Source organism: Hylaeus anthracinus, unplaced genomic scaffold, assembly GCF_026225885.1.
Source record: "Hylaeus anthracinus isolate JK02 unplaced genomic scaffold, UHH_iyHylAnth1.0_haploid 2, whole genome shotgun sequence".
In the NCBI taxonomy this organism is placed as follows: Eukaryota; Metazoa; Arthropoda; class Insecta; order Hymenoptera; family Colletidae; genus Hylaeus; species Hylaeus anthracinus.
In genome coordinates, this window is record NW_026534838.1 from 87636 (window position 1) to 107200 (window position 19565).

The following is a 19565-nucleotide window of genomic DNA, read 5'->3' on the forward strand; positions in this document are numbered from 1 at the left end:
ACAAATCCAAACTGACAGTTACAGGTTAGAAATGAACGAGCGGCATGAGTGATAGCCAGAATACAATTCCGACCGACGAGCCTTGCCGACTGATTCCGAGAGTCGACGAATCGACGAACGACCTTAGCTCCTATTGGCTAAGTGTTGACGAAAAATTCCTTGTCAAAGGAAAAGCAAAATGCTGCAGTTTTTGACACATTCATGATATAATATTACGATATTTCTGTCGTTCGTATTGATTTGGTTTTATTCGAAAGCTTATTGTCCGATTTACATCAGCAAAATGCCTGCAGATTTAGAAAATACAGCAGGCGTGACGAGATATTAATGACAGAAGTTTCGGGTTAGGTTGGAATCGCGTTTTCTCGAGGAAAAGATACGTGGTAGCGCCAGCGCCAGGCATATACGGGGAGGCTATTTTTTCATGTACTTGGCGTCGAGACGCTACCGCGTCTCTAGATAAACTACTAGATACTGATCAGACTATTATTGAGACTACTATCAACAATAACTCGTGCGTCTGAGTGATGTATTGGAGCAGAAGACACCTCATATTGGTAGTGCAACAAGGAAGGCGAATTTAATGAGACCACGTGCCTCAAAAGAAATCAAGAATGTGGTCCATTCATTGATCTGGAAAATTCTGTAAATAGATTATCGCTTTCCGGTAATTCCGGTTGCGTCAATATCATTTAACTGATAAACTCTTTTCTTCAGTTGATATGGTGCGAAAAAGTATTGATGACTTCATTGAATCAAAACCGCCAAGACTTTTTCCCCAATGGAATTAGAAAAATAATGGGAATTATTTTATTAAATAAATCAAGTTAAATAAATAAATAAAGTTAATAAAATCTGTACTCGTAATTTTATTAATAAATTTAGAATAAAAAAAAAATAAGGTACCGAATTAATTTGTACACCTAATAAATGAATCATTTACAAAGTGGCACTTGGTGACATTTAAAAATTTAAAGAATGCGTATTGTTATGTCATTTTCGACGCTAAAATGAATGGTATGAATATGAAATGATGTTCTAATTATATTTAAATAGATTATTTACCAAGTGGCACTTTATGTCTTATGTTAGCCATAGATATATACATTACAATTATATAAAACAAGTTGAAAACTTTAAACATACAATTGAAAATAATAAAATATTCTACGTATCATATACTTTTATAATATTTTCGTAAAAGTAAATAAATCTAGAACACGCCAAAAAATTTATTTAGTTGGTACTAATAAATACGTGCGTAAAATAATACATAATCCTGTACATGTTACTTAGTCAAGGGGTAAATGAACACGTGTATCGTTAGCTGCTAATTTAACAAGTGTTTTCTTCACTCGAAGAACAGGTAGACGTGCTGCAGACTTCCCATGCCAACATTCTTTCATTAATTTTCCCAAACCAGCCAACGTCTGCAAAATAAAAGTAAATGTCAGTGAAATTTAAATAATACACGATAACATTGATAACACGTGTATATCACTAATTGAATATTGAAAAAGTATAATGAAAAAAAAATTGTAATTATTATTTTCTTGTGTTGATATAACTATATCGAAGGCTATTACTTAATATTATAAATAAAATTTTTTTAATACGTAAACATTTTTAATTAACAAATATACACAGTGCATACATATTGCTGACACAATAAAAACAAGCTGTATAAATCCAAATTAATATTAATTGAAGCTACAGAATATAAAAAAATTATACTTTCGCCTTTGAAGTGACATCTTTCAATTTTCATTATATTTTCATAAAAAATCATTTTTCATTTAATAATTTAACAGCAATGTCCATCATTTTATATGAATAATTAAGTACGTAATTTATTACTAAAAATCGTTAATTATTAAAAAATTAAATAAATAATTACAGAATCAGAATGCCACCTATTAGGAAGTGGTGGTCTATGATGATCCAAACATACTAATTTTCGCATTTCATCGATGGACGGTTCTTGATTGCTAGGAAGCCATTCAGAATATGGTGCCATGTATTCAAGTGCAACACCATTACTTATGCATCTTCGACAAACTTCCCAAAGTATTAAACCCAGACTATAAATATCTGCTCGTCTGAAGTTTTCTAAACATTCTATATTTATCCTGAAAAGATATTAAAAATAGCTTTTAATTATACTTCAAGGCATTGATCATTGATAACTTTATATTGTAAATGAAATATGTTTTTTCCATTTTAAGTAAATTAATACGAAATTCGTAATTACAGAGAAGAGGTACATCCTCACCGATTTCGATGATTTTTATTAAGTATGTTGTAGAAATCAACATTTTGAATAACTTTGTCCTATACATATAACCGTTACTCGGCCACAATTTCCGAGATATTGGCAAAAGTATTTTGTATTATTTAACTATAAATAGCTGCGCAATGCTCGCGTAACAGGTCGCTGTTTCTTGTTTACCTATTTTGTAAACGCACTACAACGGTTCAAAGGGCCTAGCCGATTAAGATGGTCAAAACTGCCCTTAGAGCTTTTTGAATGGCTCTTGAATCATTTTTAAGCTGACCAAGAAAAACCCCTCTGAGTAAAATTTTAACCCTCTGGCTTGCCCGTGGGGGTAGTTACAGGGTAAAATAGATTTTACGCTTTTCGGCGCATTTTCCGGTTTCAAATACATTCTAAAATTCTGAAAAAAATCTGACACATTTCGGATCCTAAGGCGCATTTTTGAGAATTTTTTCAAATTTTTTTGTTGCAAACTGTGGCCGTAAAAAATGGAAAAGCTCAACAAAATCGGAAAAACATTTTTTTCTCAAAAATATGAAATCATGCTATTCTACTGTTTGGTTCCCTGATAAAGTACAATAACAAGCAGTGTCGTCAATTTTTTTTAAATTTTTTGTTCGGCTGCTTCATTGTCAAAAACAATAAAACTATTTTTGTATGTATTTTACGTCAAAATGTGACCTAAATATTTTTAAAACGCTAAATAAATATTGTCAAACTTATATGAATAAACCATATACATAATAAGAAATAGAAACAATAATTTGGCCCGCCCCCGTTCAGCTCCAGAGGCATCTTTCGAAATGGGATCTTTTCAGCATTGATCTTTAGTATACCGACAACAAACCTGGTGAATTTCATCACCCTTTGATGTATGGTATAGTGTCCTTTCACGGAGGGGGTTGAAAAGTGATGACCTATCCCCCCCCCCCCCCCAACACGGAGTGCCTATGGAGTATGGGCGTTGGCATTTTCTGGATTAGGGGATTCCAGGGAATGAATTGAGCTCAAATTCGGGACTGACATCCAAAAAATTGTGGATTTTAGAGTGGGCGGAGGGATGTAAGGGTTAGGTTTGTCCGAGAGGGATTTCAGAGAGATTAAGGTGCATTCCTTAGAGAGGATTAAGGAGAGTCGGCCCAAAGGTTTTTTTTCCATTTTTTAAACCCTTTCCGTCACCCCTGGCCCCTTCAGAAGTGCCGTTTTTCACCACCACCCCCCTTACGGAGGTGAATTAACCCATTCGCATCAACTCTCATTAATGCAACTTTGCACACAGCCAGAGGACACTTGACAACTACTCCTGACGAAGTTTCACGAAACTCGGTTGAAAACTTCCATATTTATGACGTTTTGAAAAATCTGTCTCCATTTTTCTGAAGGCCAGTATATAAAGCATGATGCGTTGCAGTACTCAATATTGAGGGCTTAGCCCCTAAACCCTTGAACGGCGGCTAGCCTCCGCACCCCCATTTTTTTACTGTACAAATAAAGTTTCGTCATAATACGAACTCTCAGAACAAATTGGAACCGTTGTAGTGCGTTTACAAAAAAGGTAAACAAGAAACAGCGGCCTGTTACGCGAGCCTTGCGCAGCTACGTATAGTCAAATATTACAAAATACTTTTGCCAATATCTCGGAAACTGAGGCCGAGTGACGGTTATATGTATAGGAAAAAGTTATTCAAAATGTTAATTTCTATAACATATTTAAAAATCATCGAAAGCGGTGAGGACGTACCTGTTTTCTATAATTACCACGAAATTATTCTGCACAACTATACAATTTACAATTAATTAACACGAATAGTACGATAATTTATCATAAAGACTTCTTATGGGGGAAGACACGGGTAATGCAGCGAGGTGACATTACCGACAAAAATGGGGGTAAAAGGGGTCCGTGATTTTTCGCGTTTCGTCCTTATATTAGCATATTTTAGGAAGCTTGAATACATCCGGGGCTGGTCATGATTCAATGTGATCTTGTTAATATTTAATAATATGAGTATCCAAAGTAGAGAAAGAATACGATAAAATACATCTGCAGAATCCAAGTATTTGTAGGTCTCTCTAAGAGTTTTGTGACTCACGCGATGACCAGCCCCTGATGTATTGAATCTTTCTCTTTCGTATGAGTCCTCAACTAACCTCAAATATTCTCATATAAGAACGAAAATTGTAAAATCGTAAAGGCATTCCCAAAATCGAGTTCCGCCATTTTGTGGATAATGGTAGAGCAAGTCAAGTACCAAATTTAGTTCAAGAAATCGGTATGAGATGGCGCTTACTGAGGACGTCTGCTAACGTGAATATTGATACATTGCGACGTTGTCATTGTGGCATAACAGCGTCTATCATTTCCCCACGCTGCGCTGTTCCCATTTTACTGAAGTCGAATATTCTTACATTTGCCGACGTCGACAGAGCATAGGAACAGACAGCGGAAAAAGAGTAAAAGAAAACATTTACAAGCCTAGTATCATAACCAACTGCGATTACTTTTAAAGTAATGTTATAAACAAATTATTTTTTTTACGAAATTTTGGGTCAGATTTAATATGCAGATAGAAAACAATGAAACTTTTTCTTAAAAAGTTTTCTTCTATCTATGATAGTTTCGGAGATAGCCTATTGCAGCTAAAACTTTATATCGTTTCACCCCCCCTAAATATGAAAACGGGACAAAATAAAAAAACAGATATATATTATTTTTCGGCCCTTTAAAACATATCTAAAAATCAAAACAATCGGAGCCAGACACCTAAAAAACATTCCTTATCAGTCTCTCTTTCTTCTTCATCAAACTGTCTTTTCCTATTTCGTCGACGCTTCGAAACTCTGGACGGATTCGAAGCTGGTCGGACTTGAATATTTGGCTATACGTACTTATAATGTATACCCAACCGAGGTGTCGATTCTGTTTACATGCCGAGCGTCAACGTAGAAAGGGATAGCCAGTAGAGGAGAGAAAGAGAGGTCGAAACGAATCGGAGAGACTATATGTATCTCACTTTCGCTCGCTACGAGCGAATTATGTTTCTCGCTTCGTTCATAAACAGCAGAAAGCGCCACCTCGTTTTCATCGGTCAGCCGTGTCTCTATGGGTATTACCATTTCTATGCAGAAAAATCTGCTGTAATACCGATCAGCCAAACCGGAGAGGTCAGGTGCCGTGTCTACCCCCTTAAATTTAATAGTTGCAAAATAATATGAGGTATGTATCAATCTTTTTCTTATAACACGAAATTACAAGTGAACGCACCGTATCATATACATACAACTAATGATAATGTATTGTTTTCTATTTTAACATATTCTGATATACAGGATATTAAGAAATATGTGGGACCTTTTTCAGGATCAAATCTTCATACCAATTGTAGGAGGAAATAATCGTTTGCTTAAATGCCGTGCAAAGAGTAATTTATTCAAAATCCTTCAGCGTGTGTTCACTCGTTCACTGCCAAAACCAAACACGAACTGTCCTGCCGCAAGACAGTCGCTAACAATGTGCATTGACGAATATCACGATAGCTGCTTGCCACTTGCCGAGATCGAGCGGCGAAGGTACAGACCGTCCTAAAAATGCCTACAGCTCGGCCATAGTTGACTACAGTGGCCGTCCTTGCTCATTGACGTGACATCGGAAATAATTAACCAAATTACAAAATATACACTTATAGATAATATATACACTTATAACTATTACATTGATATGCTTACATCTAACCGTAATGCTTAAAATTAAATAATCTAGGTGTCATCTTCCCTATGTTCGGTATCTGTCCTAATCCAATGTTTCATTTGATCAGGTCCTATCTCCCCTGTAAACGGTATTCGTGTCAACTGGAATCCTTCTACATCTGTTACAACGTATCCATCTTTATCTAATACATTTTTGATTGTGTATAGACCTTTAAATTTTGGAATAAACTATTTGTTCACCCCCGGTGTGGTATCTGTATTACGAATTACCACGTAGTTATCAATTTGGTTCACGGTCGGTCTTTCGTGCTTTTTATTATATGCGCGTTGATTTGCTAATTGGCATTTCGTGATTTCCTCTGCTGCTACCTGACGTGTCGTGGAAAGGTCTCTAACGTCATTGTTCCGTTGAACCCCTACCGGATACGTCGGAAATTGATTATAACTAGTTCACGCTGACGAGCGACTAGCGCGACACCCTCGAACCGTGGGGCAGACCATGGGGTTATTTACTCTTCTTCCCATTCCCATACCAATTCACGTGTGAAGTCTGCGGATTCGGATCAAAGAACTTCTGCCGTGAGCAGTCCATGTTGGGCCGCTCGCGGTCTTCGTCCTCAACGAAACAGTCATTATCATGTACACTTAGGTATCGAATAATCTACGATGGATTCAATATCCTCTTTCGCCGGTGAGATGCCATTATCGCTTATTATATAATCTAAATACGTAATTTGGCGAAACAGGAACGAACGTTTATCTAATCTAAATTGTAAGTTATATTTTCTCGCTAACTGGAATACTTCGTCCAAAATTTTTAGATGTTCATTACTGGTTTGCATGGCAATTAGGAAATCGTCCAGATATAATAAGAGTTTGTTTTGTCTAACTATTTCTCCATAAATTTCATTCAAAAATCTTTGGAAGATGCGGGGTGCATTTGTTAACCCAAATAGCATTTTGAGGTACTTGTATTGCCCTAGCGGTGTTACGAACAAGGTCTATTTAATCGATGATTCAGGCACTTTTACGTAATAGAACCCGTTCTTTAGGTCTAGTTTTGTGAAATATTGTTTGTCTCTTAACTGATCTAAGTAATCGTCAATTAGTAGTACCGGAAAGTTACCCCTAGTTGTGTTTTTATTTATTTCACGGTAGTCTATGGATAACCGAATTTCTCCGTTCTTTTTTCTTATTAGGACAATTGGACTAGCGTAAGGGGAGTTATGCGATCTAATAACACCTTCTGTAAGTAGGTCGTCAAGTATTGTTCACAGTTTTTCTTTATCTGTAAAGGCTAACCCACGTGATCGAAAACTAACTGGTTTGTCATTTTTTAGGGAAATTACTGCTTCGACCGAATACGGACGCTATTCGCTGTTATCTGCTCGATAGAGATCGCGAAAATAGATTTCTTTCAGCTTTTCCGTTGTTTTTGTGTCTAATCGAGGATCGTAGTTCAGCGAATCTTTAGCCGAAACTGGATTTTCGACATATTCTATTTGAAGTATTTGTCTGGTAAATTTTTCTATTTTTAACGCGTGGTTTTCAATATCATTTGTCGCAATTCTAAAGGCATTCCCTATCGCAATTCGAGCGGACGAAGATAAAATGAAATCGTGGCCAAGTAAAGCAAAACACAACGTTGTGTCGTCAGGCAGAATGAAAAACTTAATTTTTACCAATGTATTGTTAACTCTGTCGTTACAATTACTAACTTTTGGCGAATCGAAACGAAGGGTAGGCGGTAACAAACCGTGTTTAACCAACCTGACCGGTGAGGCGGAATCAATCATTGCCGTGATAGTTAAATTAAATGTGATACCGCTGTCGTCATGAACTGCGAAAGAGATTGGGACCATAAACAGAGTTCCCAAGCTCGGTTTTGAGTAGAACCACTTCAGGGCTTTTCCTTGGAGGCGGGGCATGATCATCGTGGATGTGGCACAATCGTCCAAACGGTACATCGCTGATAGCCGTTACACCTGCTGTTCCCAGATGCCAAAATCGCCGTCCGCGTCCGAAAAATTCACTCAACAAGTCCGTTCTGATGATGGTCGTCGAATGCAAATTTGCACTGCTGTCGATGGATTGGGGTGTTATCGACAAGCTCCTTTCTCGTCGCACTAAACCCAATTCGCGCTTTAGTAAGTCCCGTTGCCAACGAAGGATTTCTACCTCCCTGTCTGGAAGAGACGTTCCTGTCCTGGGTGCGGTCAACGATTCGCGTGGCATCCTGCAGTTTCTATCGACGTCGAGGCCTGGGCGCTTTCAAGACGGTCATTCCCGATTTGCTCTTGGATTGCATCTTCGGTGTTTGGATGAGCGGCGATTAGGCGGGTAATCAGCTCATTTTTGCTGGCGGAGACACTTAAATCTCTAGCTCGAAGGAGTTCCTTCAAGTCCACGATGATCAAATTGCTCAAATGGGCCTTCTCTTGTCAACAATTGTGAGCCGTAGATACAAATAATGACGAACAAACTGTCAAAGTTCACCTATGTTAATCACTCTATATGTCACTAAATGTCACCAAATGTCCAATGGTAATATCAGTAAAAGTCACTTCCTAACACTAACAGGGACTAAAATTTGATAACCGCAAGCAAAACAGGGAAAAAAAAGGAAAAAATTCGAATTTTCGCGTGCTATTGCCAAAATCGTCCGAATCCTACTTCTGAGATTTTGTATTAGGTGGTCAAATATACATTTGCTTCAATGCCGTACAAAAAGTATTTTATTCGAAATCCTTCGGTGTGCGTTCACTGCCAAAGCCAAACACGAACTGTTCTGCCGCAAGACAGTCGCTAAAATGTGCATCGACGAATATCACGATAGCTGCTTGTCACTTGCCGAGCGGCAAAGATACAGACCGCCCTAAAAATGCCTACACAATATAAATCGAAAACTCAAAAAGTCCTTTAACATTTTGCGATTTGAGGCTTTGTTATCGATATATAGGGTACTATAAGTTTCACAGAAATATTTGCTAAAATAAAATTGCACAGTACGAAAGGGACCATCCGGTGGAAATAATAGTTTCCTGCAGGTGGAGATACTTTTTACATTTGAAGATTACCTTCATTTTTTTAATGGAACGGTATATTTTTGCTTTCATGTCATGGTAGAGGATCTTAAAACGGTAGTTATACACACTACAGTCTCATCTACTTCTCCTTTTTGTTCCTCTTCTTCTTGTATATTTTGTTCTGTGTCGTTCTTGTTAATAGTTTCTTTGTACTCCAAATGTTCTAATATTTCTCTAAACTTTTCGTAGTTCGTACTTTTACCAGTTATGGTGTCCATGATTTCATTTACGTCAAAGTGTATTACAGAAATATTTAAAGCATTTGCTTCCACTTGTTCCTCGTCTCTGCAATCCCTTCCAAGAATTTTGTTCCAGCTGTATATTTAAAGGCGTCACGTGTAGCCATGATTCGTGCACACAATTAACTTCTTAATCTACAACTACGTGTGAGACAAGTAGTCTTGTATTTAGGCCAAATGTAAATATTACGGGCATAGCCCCTTGTACAATGTAAGCATTACATTGTAATGATCAATTGCATTGATTTGTAATATCTCACCATTGGCCAAATGTAAATATTACGGGCATAGCCCCTTGTACAATGTAAGCATTACATTGTAATGATCAATTGCATTGATTTGTAATATCTCACCATTGACGATTATTAATTTTTTGTTATTGATTTTTCTATAAATGCTAATTATGTGAATTGATAATTTATTCAGGAACTAGAGATAAGTGTTATTGATTTATGTTATATTTTATTGATTGATAATAAACGTCTTGTTGTGTATCTACCACAATTATTACATCAGGTTGTAATTACTTATCAAATATTTCACAAAATTAAACCACTCGTAGCTTACACATGTACTTACATTACGTAAGTCCTGCGCAACTTAGGTCCGATTTGCCGACTCGTTGAATGTCTCGAAGGCTGGGCGATCTTGTTTACGTTTTGAGCCCAAGCTGTTGGAAACGTTTAAATCGTAGGTTAAGGGGTTAATGCAGTCTTTAACCCTTTCGCGCTGAGCGCCACATATGTGGCGCCTCCACCACGGCAGGCTGAGGCTCTGCTGCCATCCGCGGTGCGGCGTACTGAGCGAATGGATGGATCGTCACGCCGCCGGAGAAAACAGATACTGACTCCACGACCGCAGTTCTAGGGACTTTGGTTTCCGTGAATTGGGGATTCCGGTATGCGAATCTATCACGACGCGCACTGTGAGTTACATGTATAAAAATCCGTTCCTTTCCAAAATAAAGCTTAATAGAATTATATATTCTATACATATATGCTGTATCCACTCAACGTCCTGTAGGTACGAGCGCCGTACCCAAACGGCATGGAATGACAACAATTTTCGTTATCGGCTGAACATTTTTTGTTGATTTTATTGACATATTAGATTAACCACTTTTTAAAACTTCTTAAAACTGTTCTTCGTTGAAACTGTTGCTTCCCCGTGCGCTCACGGGGACGTGACATAAAAGTCCCTCGTGCCACACTTTATCAAATGCTTTCTCTATGTCCAAAAAGAGAGCAGTATAATATTTTTTTTCTTCAAAGGTAAGAGTAATTTGGTTTGTCAATCTATGCACTTGTTCTATTGTAGCATGTTTGTTTCTAAAACCAAATTGATGTAGCGGTATTAAATTTTTATCCGTGATTATTTTTTTGAGCCTGGTTAAAATTATTTTTTCTAGTAACTTGGACATAACGGGAAGTAGCGAGATTGGCCTGTAGGACGTTGGTAGATGTGGTTCTTTTCCGGGTTTAGGCAACATAATTACTTGTGCTAATTTCCAATTTATAGGGAAATACTTGATCCTTAGTACCGCATTAAAGATTATGGTAAGCATTCTTACTGCTTTTGGTGGGAGTTCCTTCATTATTTTTCCACTAATTAAATCAAAACCAGGAGTCTTTTTAATTTTGATATCTGCAATTAGTTTTTTTACTTCGTTTACTGTGGTTTTTGTTATATCTTGATTGACATTAGTGTCAAACGCGATGAATGGAGTTATATTTGAACTTATTATAGAGGTATTTGAAATATTTGGTTTAAATGTATTTTGTAAATGTTCGGCAAAAGTGGTGGCTTTTTCGAGTGTGCTTTTTGCCCAACTAGAGTCTGCTTTTTTAATAGGCGGTAAAGAGACCATTGGCCTTTTTAGTCTTTTGCAAGCTTTCCATAGTGAGTAGTTGGTGTCGTCATTACGAGAGAGGTTTGAAATGTAAGAATAAAACTCTTCGTTACAGTAATTTTGAATAATTTCTTCACTTCTTTCGTGATTTGGTTTAGTTTTTTTTTGTTATACGGAGTTTTTTGTTTTTGCCATATATATTTTAATTTTCGTTTAAGTTTTATTTGTTTCATTATGTATTCTGGATATGTGTAGAATTTCCTTTTAGTTTCGATTTGTTTGATGGCTATCCATCCTGCATTTTGGATTTTGTCGGTGAGATCTATTACTGCTGATTCTATTTGTTCAGGAGTTCTTAAAGGTACATTGCAATTTATGTTTTCTTCCAGGGATTGTTTAAATGTATTCCAATCTGTGTTACGATTATGCAAATATGGCGTTGGTTTTGTGAGTATAGATTTATATAGTTAGTTTATTAAAATCGGAGAACGATCAGAACTAAGATCTAAGCAAGATTTAATTTTAAAATGCAATTTGTTTAATCCTTTGGTTATTGCGAAGTCCAATAGGTCGGGAGCTTTGACGTAGGCTGACGGCCAGTATGTAGGTTCGCCAGTGGTCAGTGTGTCTAATGATAGTATCCTTATTGTTTGTTCTAGGATTTTACTTTGAGGTGAATTTATTCTAGAGTCCCATAAAACGTGTTTCGCGTTATAGTCTCTGCCGGCAATAAATTTGCTCCCTAATGTTTGAAAAAAATTTGAATATTGTTGTACTGATATTTTGTGTTTTGATATTTGCGTTCCAAATTGCAATGTTTAATGTAGTATCCATTTTATTTGTTAATACTGTTAAGCATGCGTGTGATAAGTTCTATCGTTGTGTTAATTTGTCGCGACTGTTGACTTAACAATTTAGTTTGTTCAATGAGGATATTTGTTATTAGTTCTGTATTTTTAATTGAGTTTATTAGCAGGAGTTTAATTTCTGTTGAGTCTGATGCTGATTCGTGGTTTTGTAAAGTGGGAAACGATTCGTTTAGAATTTCCTGATTACGAGTTGCTTGAGCATAGGTTTTTGTATGTATAGAAGACTGCTGGGTCGTGATAGTGTTGTTGTTGTTAACGTTCACTGTAACTATTTTCTGTTTAAGTTTAGGATATAATTTTTGCTGTAATTGTTTACGTATTATAGAACCTTTATAGCTAGCAGGATGATTTCCCTGGCAATTATAATATTTTAGGTTATCTATTTTTCCTACGATAGGACAATTCGAAGTCCAGTGTGTACCTGCACATTTAACACACGCGGGAATTCTATCGCACTAGTTTCTGGTATGACCGTAGGCTTGGCAGCATGAACATTGTGGGATGTCTCTTTTAGTTCTTGGAGGTTCAAAAGATACTATAGTGTTCAGTAGTCTATCGATCTTAAAAATTTCTTTATTGTTATCGTTCGGTTCGAGTTCTATGAATAAAAGTGGTAGCGGTTGCTTTGTGTCGTGTTTTATTATATTATTTATCCGTCTTACCTGGTGGCTGAATTTTTTTCGTTCGCTAGTAATTGTACTTGGATTTCTTTTAGGGTGCATTCCTCTTAGTACTACCTTGTAACTTTTGTCTTTCTTTAGTTGATACGTATGAAAATTCGCATTTTTCTCTTTCAGGGCTATAACAACTTTGCTGTAGATTTCGGTGGAGTTGGCTTGAACTTTGACGTGGTTATCTTTTAACTGTTTTAGCGTGAAGTTTTCATTTGCAGTTTCTTTGAGAAGTTCCATAAGAGGTTCAAGAATTTGAGCCTCGACGTATATTGGTGGAGGTTTTGGTTGAAGTTGAGTTGTTTCTGTCGTGGTGTTTTCTATTGGTTCGTCTGTGATTTCTGATAGTATATTGTAAGGGTTTTCAATAGTTATGTCTGTTAACCATTTATCGTGAAGTGTTTCTGCGTCGCTAATCATAAGGTTTGAAGGTGGATTAGTTTTTCGTTTCTTGGGTGCAGCTTGATTTAAACCACTACTCGACGGTTTATCGATATCCATTAAGTTTGAGATGGAATTATTATTTTTATTTTTATTGGCTTGATGTTTGGCAACAGTGTAGTTTTCTCCATCTTTAGTGATTTTTAATCGGAGATTAGTCATTTGTGCCGTTGGGAATCTAAACTTGCCAATAGGCAAATTTACTCTCTTTCGAACTCGCACTCGCACTCGAAATAACGTAAACACGTAAGACAGAGATAGTTTGACACTTCGCGTAAACACGTCTTATCGCTATGACGATTTAATCGCGACTGTATCGATCTATATTAGAAACAGTTTTCTGTTAGAATAAATGTATTTGGCAATTCAGATTTTGGCAATTGACCTTGTAGTCAAGATTGATCAACACTTTACAACACTGGCTGCAATCTGTTATTAAACCCTACATAAAAAGTCTTAATTGAAAACATTTTGCTGATATAAATATAATTAATAATGCAATAGTGTAAAATATTTGACACTTACCAGGTTATGAATGGTGACATCTGTTTCTGACGAGCCATGCCGAACCGAATGATTTCGAGAGTCAACGAAGGAACACTCGGCATAGCACATTCGGCTTAACACTTTAGCTTAGCTCCTATTGGCTAAAGTGTCCCACAGACTGCTCTGACATGACGTGAGCCCACCTCAGAGACCAAGCGGTGTCAGATTGGCGCCTGCGCGTAGCTCATAAAACCAACCGTTGTACGGCATCGTCAGTTGATTTCATGAGCTACGTGCAGGCACCAATCTGACACCGCTTCGTGTCTGACGTGGATCCACGTCACGTCAGAGCAGTCTGTGAGACGCTTTAGAGTTGACGAAAGGAAAAGGAAAAATCCTACGAAAAATCGACCGTTTCTGACAAATTCACGACATGATATGTTACATCCGGCCCTGCCGGTGTCCCTTTTCATCGACCTTGCATTGCGAATAAGTTAAGATCGGATACTTTTAGGAATGCGCTTGACATACAATTAGGAAACCGTTTCTCGGGAACCGAATCGTGGAATGTGCCAATCGGCGATATAGGCGTCAGCACTCAACGCCAGCACATCCGCTGAACTTGGGATTCCTCCCGATTTCAACGGATGCAAAAACGAAGGTTCCCGAACGCGGCTCGTGCCTTGCGAGGATCAGCTAGTATATAAACCCGCGAACACACTCCACGGCTGCTCGGCCGCTGCTGCTCTTTTATTCCGCTGTCAGTACGTTATCATAGTGGTGATTACCGAAATCTTGTAGTCGCGGACAGGTTAACTTCACGCGTTGTCGTTACCTACGAAAGTCCGACGTATAATCGGTTAAGATCACATCGAACCTTTATCATCAATCGAACACGCACTCAGCGTCGCGCTTTGGTCATTAAATACTAAATTATTGTAGTCACGGATAGAGTAATCGTACGCGCGCCGCGTCGTTACCGAGGAAAGTCCGTTGTTAATTAGTAGAGACCCGTGTCGCGAGTGATAGTTGCCGACAAACAGATCCTTGCAACAGCACAGCCCTGGGACCACAACAGATAGCTGGTACATCCAAAATGTAAGACCGACAAGCGGTAACGTACCTGAATAATTGTATACTTGATTTCCTAAAACCGATATTGAAATATAAACTTGTTATTTTGTAACATTATATATATTTATATGCTAAACCTTGGAAACAATCATTGCAATCCCGAATTGCTCTTTCCCGTTAGCGAATACAGTTAAGGTGAGCTTTAGCTCTTTAATTGAAGACAAGGATCCCAAGAAAGAGTCCCAGATAAGTTGGGACGTAACAGATATTATGATATCTCTGTATATGTGGGCCGATTTTTATTGTTTTTGATTTTATTCGGAAGCTTATATGCGGTTTACATAAAAAAAAATGTTTTTAAACTTAGAAAATGTTACACTTGTGATAAGATATTAGTGAAAGATGTTTCAGGTTAGGTTGGAATAGCAGGTTCACGAGTAAAAGATACGCAATAGCTCCAGCGCCAGCTATATGCGGTGATGTATCATTTTTCATGTACTTGGCGTTGGGACGCTACCGCGTCTCCAGATTGCGAACGGTAAATGCCTCGCTAAGTTACATGATATAATAAGAATTTTGCAATAACAATAGTTATCAGCAATAAAAAAATTCATAAATTATTGGAAATATGATCATCGCGAAAGCGTCTACAACGTGATGGAAAAGGTATCGTTCCGATTGGTTCTATTACATGCCAATAAATGAATTTTTTTTTTATTTCGTCGCAAGGAATGTGTTCGAGATGGTTTTACCATCCCTAAATCTTTCTAAACAAACACAAACCTAGTCTTTGATGGTAGTTTATAAAATCAATTATGAAAAAGAATACACATTCCCTCCTTGAAATCAACGTCGTCACGCCAACTACACCCTGGCAGCGTCGCGCCGCGGGGAAATCATTGTAAAATAGTATGTATGTGTTGCGTCTTGTGAATATAATGCGCTTAATTATGTAATGCGACATAACATAGAAAAATATATAAAACTATCGGATATATCATACAATAGATAAAAATCAATGAGATACCACCCGAGAACATCAACTAGGGTTTTTCCCGAAAATGAAATATCATTTATTGAAGGAATGTGTATTCTTTTTCATAAATGATTTTATGAACTACCGACAAAGGCTACGTTTGTGTTCGATTAGAAAGATTTCGGGATGGTAAAACCATCTCAAACACATTCCTTGCGACGAAATAAAAAAAAAATAAAAATTTAATAGTCGGCATGTAACATTTCCAGCAATTTCGTCGCAAAGTCCTATAACCAAATTTAAACGTTTTCCGAAGACGTTATTTAGAAAACATACTATTCTACACAATATTCCGATGTTTGGACCAATGATATCAATAAAAAATTGTACGGTCTGCAGAAATACTCAGCAAAATATTTAACACTGAAGAAGTGATAGCTGTTATCAACGAAGACAGTGAGGAGAATTAAGCATAACGACACAATTTTTGCTGAATTTTAATTACAAATTAGAGATAAGTGACTTGAAAATCAATTTCATATATTAGTTTAGTATAAGACGTGTTAAATAATATCGTGGTTGACAATATACTTGACAGAGCGCTCAAAAATTATTCTTCTTGCATGTTAAAACATTATAAAAATATATTTTTATTACTTGTAAATAAGTATTTATCATTGTTACATCATTATAAATTCAAAAATATATATCTAATGAAAAAAATATAGATCCACTGGAGATTCGAACCTACGCTCAAAAAGTACGCAGCGATTTAAAAGCCGGGTACCTTACTAATTGAGCCAGCGACGTTGTTGAACTTAACTTATGGTAGTTCTGAAGATATTGTACAAAGTGTAAGTTGTAATTGTTAAATATTTAGTTTTCTTAATACCAACATTGTTTTGATCAATGTCAAAACATTAAGAATGATGTATTTCATAAAAAGTATACAGAAATTCTGTATACAAGTTACTCTAACACACCAAAACAGTTAAAAAACTCGATTTTTGGTTTTTAAAACTACGGCGCACCTACCCAAAATTAAGAAAACAATTGAGGATAATAACAACAATAATATACACTTCCTGTAATTATATAATCGTGGTTCTGAGATTCCTTCGATCGAAACCGACATTTTTCATAATTTTTTTGTGTTTTTTATTTGTTACAGCTTGGATATTGAATTAAAAAATCTGAAAAAATTCCGGAATATGTAACTCGCTAACTGAAGTATCTCTGATTTTTTTCAATATTCTTCATGCAACAGAATGAGAGAAATTAGTCAAAAACGTGATTTTTGTTTTTTCCTGTTTACTCCCCCACCATACGAGATAGGGACTTAACATTTGGCACAGATTGGTCTTTTTTGATAACCTATCGAATATATCACTGTGCAAATCGAAATCGGTCTAAGGACACTTTTGACCCCCAAATCATGACAGGTAGGTGTATTCGTTTTGAATAGTACTATCAAATAATCCGAAACAAAATATGTATATGGTTCCATTAGAAAAACGAAACTTGGCCATCATATCTCGTAAAATAACAAAGTTAACAAAAATTTCTTCTCGCTGAAACATGCGGCCCATTTTACCATACACTTTCCATATTAACAATTTTGCATACGGCCGATAGCTTTAGAGTTATAGCTTTATACCAGACTAGCTGTGCCCCGCGGTTTCACCCGCATGGAATACTATTCTTATTCAGTATAGCTGCACCCCGCGATTTCACCCGCGTGGAATACTATTTATTTTATGTTGTTCACGTTCGACTGACTATTCAACCGCTCGTTTCTTCATGAATCAATAGGTGAATAGGTCTCTTATTTTCCGTAACTTAAATATTTCAACCGATATTCCTTATTGTGAGTAAAACGATGCCACAACTTTATTTACAAATGTTGAGATTTTAAATTGAAAACGTATTTTTATCAAAATAACACATAGCCTATGTTACTCAGGGATAGTGTAGCTTTAAATTACTGAAAAAATGTTTAAAATCGGTTTAGTAGTTCCGGAGATTAGCTGGAACAAACTGACAGACATACAAATAGTTCAATTTTATTTATATAGAAGAAGGTAGAAGATGATGTGGAACTCCTTTTTTCGAAATCGGTTAAAAAATTTAGAAACATTGATTGCACATGAGGTCATCACGAAAACCTGTTCGCCAGCGTAAGGGGTTTCATCGATTTCGGGCCGAACGTGCGTGAAATAGTACTCTTTTTGCAATAAAAGTGGTAGAAAATGGAAAAAGGTCAAATGTTTTTTATGAGACCAAGTGGCAGTGATCCTCTACCAGATATAAAAGGTTGCAACCCGATTACTCAAGCCATTTCGGTGTAATCAGCGAACATACCTATAAAAAAAAAAGAAGAAAAAAACCATGTTGAATTGAGTAACTTCCTCATTTTCGAAGTCGATTAAAAATAAATGAAATTATTGCAGGACGTTGTATTACCGTGTGTTCTCCTCAGCTCTCTCATCTTGTTTATTGATATATTTGGTTATTTTCGTAAATAATATGGGAAATATATAAAGGAATTTAAGCTACTACTGACAGTCGCATCAATGTTAACTTTAGACGGAGCTAGTAGTGCTCTATGATATCGAACTCTCGGAATATAGATCGTGTGTACTTCTTCGTTGTTTTCTACTGCGATTTATTGAATTTACTATTAACTTTTTAATAGTAAATTCAATAAAAGTACTGGAGCGTGTATTCCTAATCCTGCCCACCGTCCTAAAATCAACAGGTTATGGGCTCAGGATTCACAGGCTTCACAGGATGCCAAGAAAAATAGAGAATCAAGAGATTATGTAAATCAGTGAAAATTCTAAAAAAAAAAAGAAAAAAATTCAGCTACCTAGGTGTAATAATAAACGGGGAAACTGTTACAAAATTCCTTTGAATCCAAAATGTCTAAGGCAACTACGACGATAACAAAACTACGTAAAGAGAACTATGATACGTGGGTTATGGCTCCAAAGGCCTTATTAATAAAATCTGACTTGTGGCACTATGCAAATAAACGATTCTGAAACCAGAGTCCGATCAAACGCAAATCAATGCATGGATCAAAAACAACAAGAAGGGGTTATCAGAAATTATTCTAGCGATATCTAATTCAAAGAAAAGGCATATAAAGAAGTGTAAAAAGCCAAATAAAGCTTGGATGCAGCTGGAAAAAGTCTACCACTCGAGAAGTCCAGCGCGAAAAGAGTTGCTATTGGCAGCATTCGGTTCAAATAAAATGACAGAAGATGAAGATTTATAAAAATCCATTTGTCGATTTCATGGAAATCATTGATAAATTGAGTCAATTAAATATTGATGTTAATGATGAATTATTAACTGTACTTATGTTAAAACGTTTATCAAAATCATTTGATATGCTTAGGAGAGCAATGATGGCACGAGCCAATATTTTGAAACCAGAAATAGAACATAATGAATAGAAATAAGAAATAATGAAAATAAAAATTTTTGAGTATCTTGAATCGAGAAAATCGTTTGCAAGTGGTGATACAGACGACCAGAATGCACACTTTGCCAAAAGAAGTAATCATTCTCAACAAGGGAATTCTCAGAGTAACAAGTGGCGTTACGCAGGTCAACATAGTGAGAAATCGTCAAATAAATGGAGTGAACGCAACACGGAAAAACTGAACGCACCAACATCAGATATAATATGCCATCGTTGCAATAAATCGGGTCATTCAGCTCGCTCTTGTCTTTCCAGGTTTCCGGTGTCACGCTCTAGCCATCGCCCTCAACAAGCGAAAAACGCAGAAATATCTGATGAAGGAGAAATAAGCAGTCATAGAGATACAGTCGATGATGTGATTTTCTTTAATAATACCTCTCAATATCAAAGAACAAACTGGT

At 36.6% G+C, this 19565-nt stretch overlaps 1 protein-coding gene across 3 annotated transcripts in view; it reads right to left on the reverse strand.

Moving 5' to 3' along the window:
* Window positions 1-804: 804 nt before the first annotated feature.
* The window catches only part of LOC128892946 (activin receptor type-1), a 174060-nt gene continuing 155299 nt past the window's right edge, over window positions 805-19565 (reverse strand). For 2 of the 3 annotated variants that reach the window (XM_054153621.1, XM_054153622.1), the window contains exons 7-8: window positions 1898-2129; window positions 810-1430 (exon numbers count right to left, since the gene is read on the reverse strand). In XM_054153621.1, the coding sequence (XP_054009596.1) occupies window positions 1293-1430; window positions 1898-2129 (370 nt within the window). In that variant the 3' untranslated portion in view covers window positions 810-1292. Of the gene's footprint in view, window positions 1431-1897; window positions 2130-19565 lie in introns of all 3 variants that reach the window. The other variant, XM_054153624.1, reaches the window with a different exon arrangement.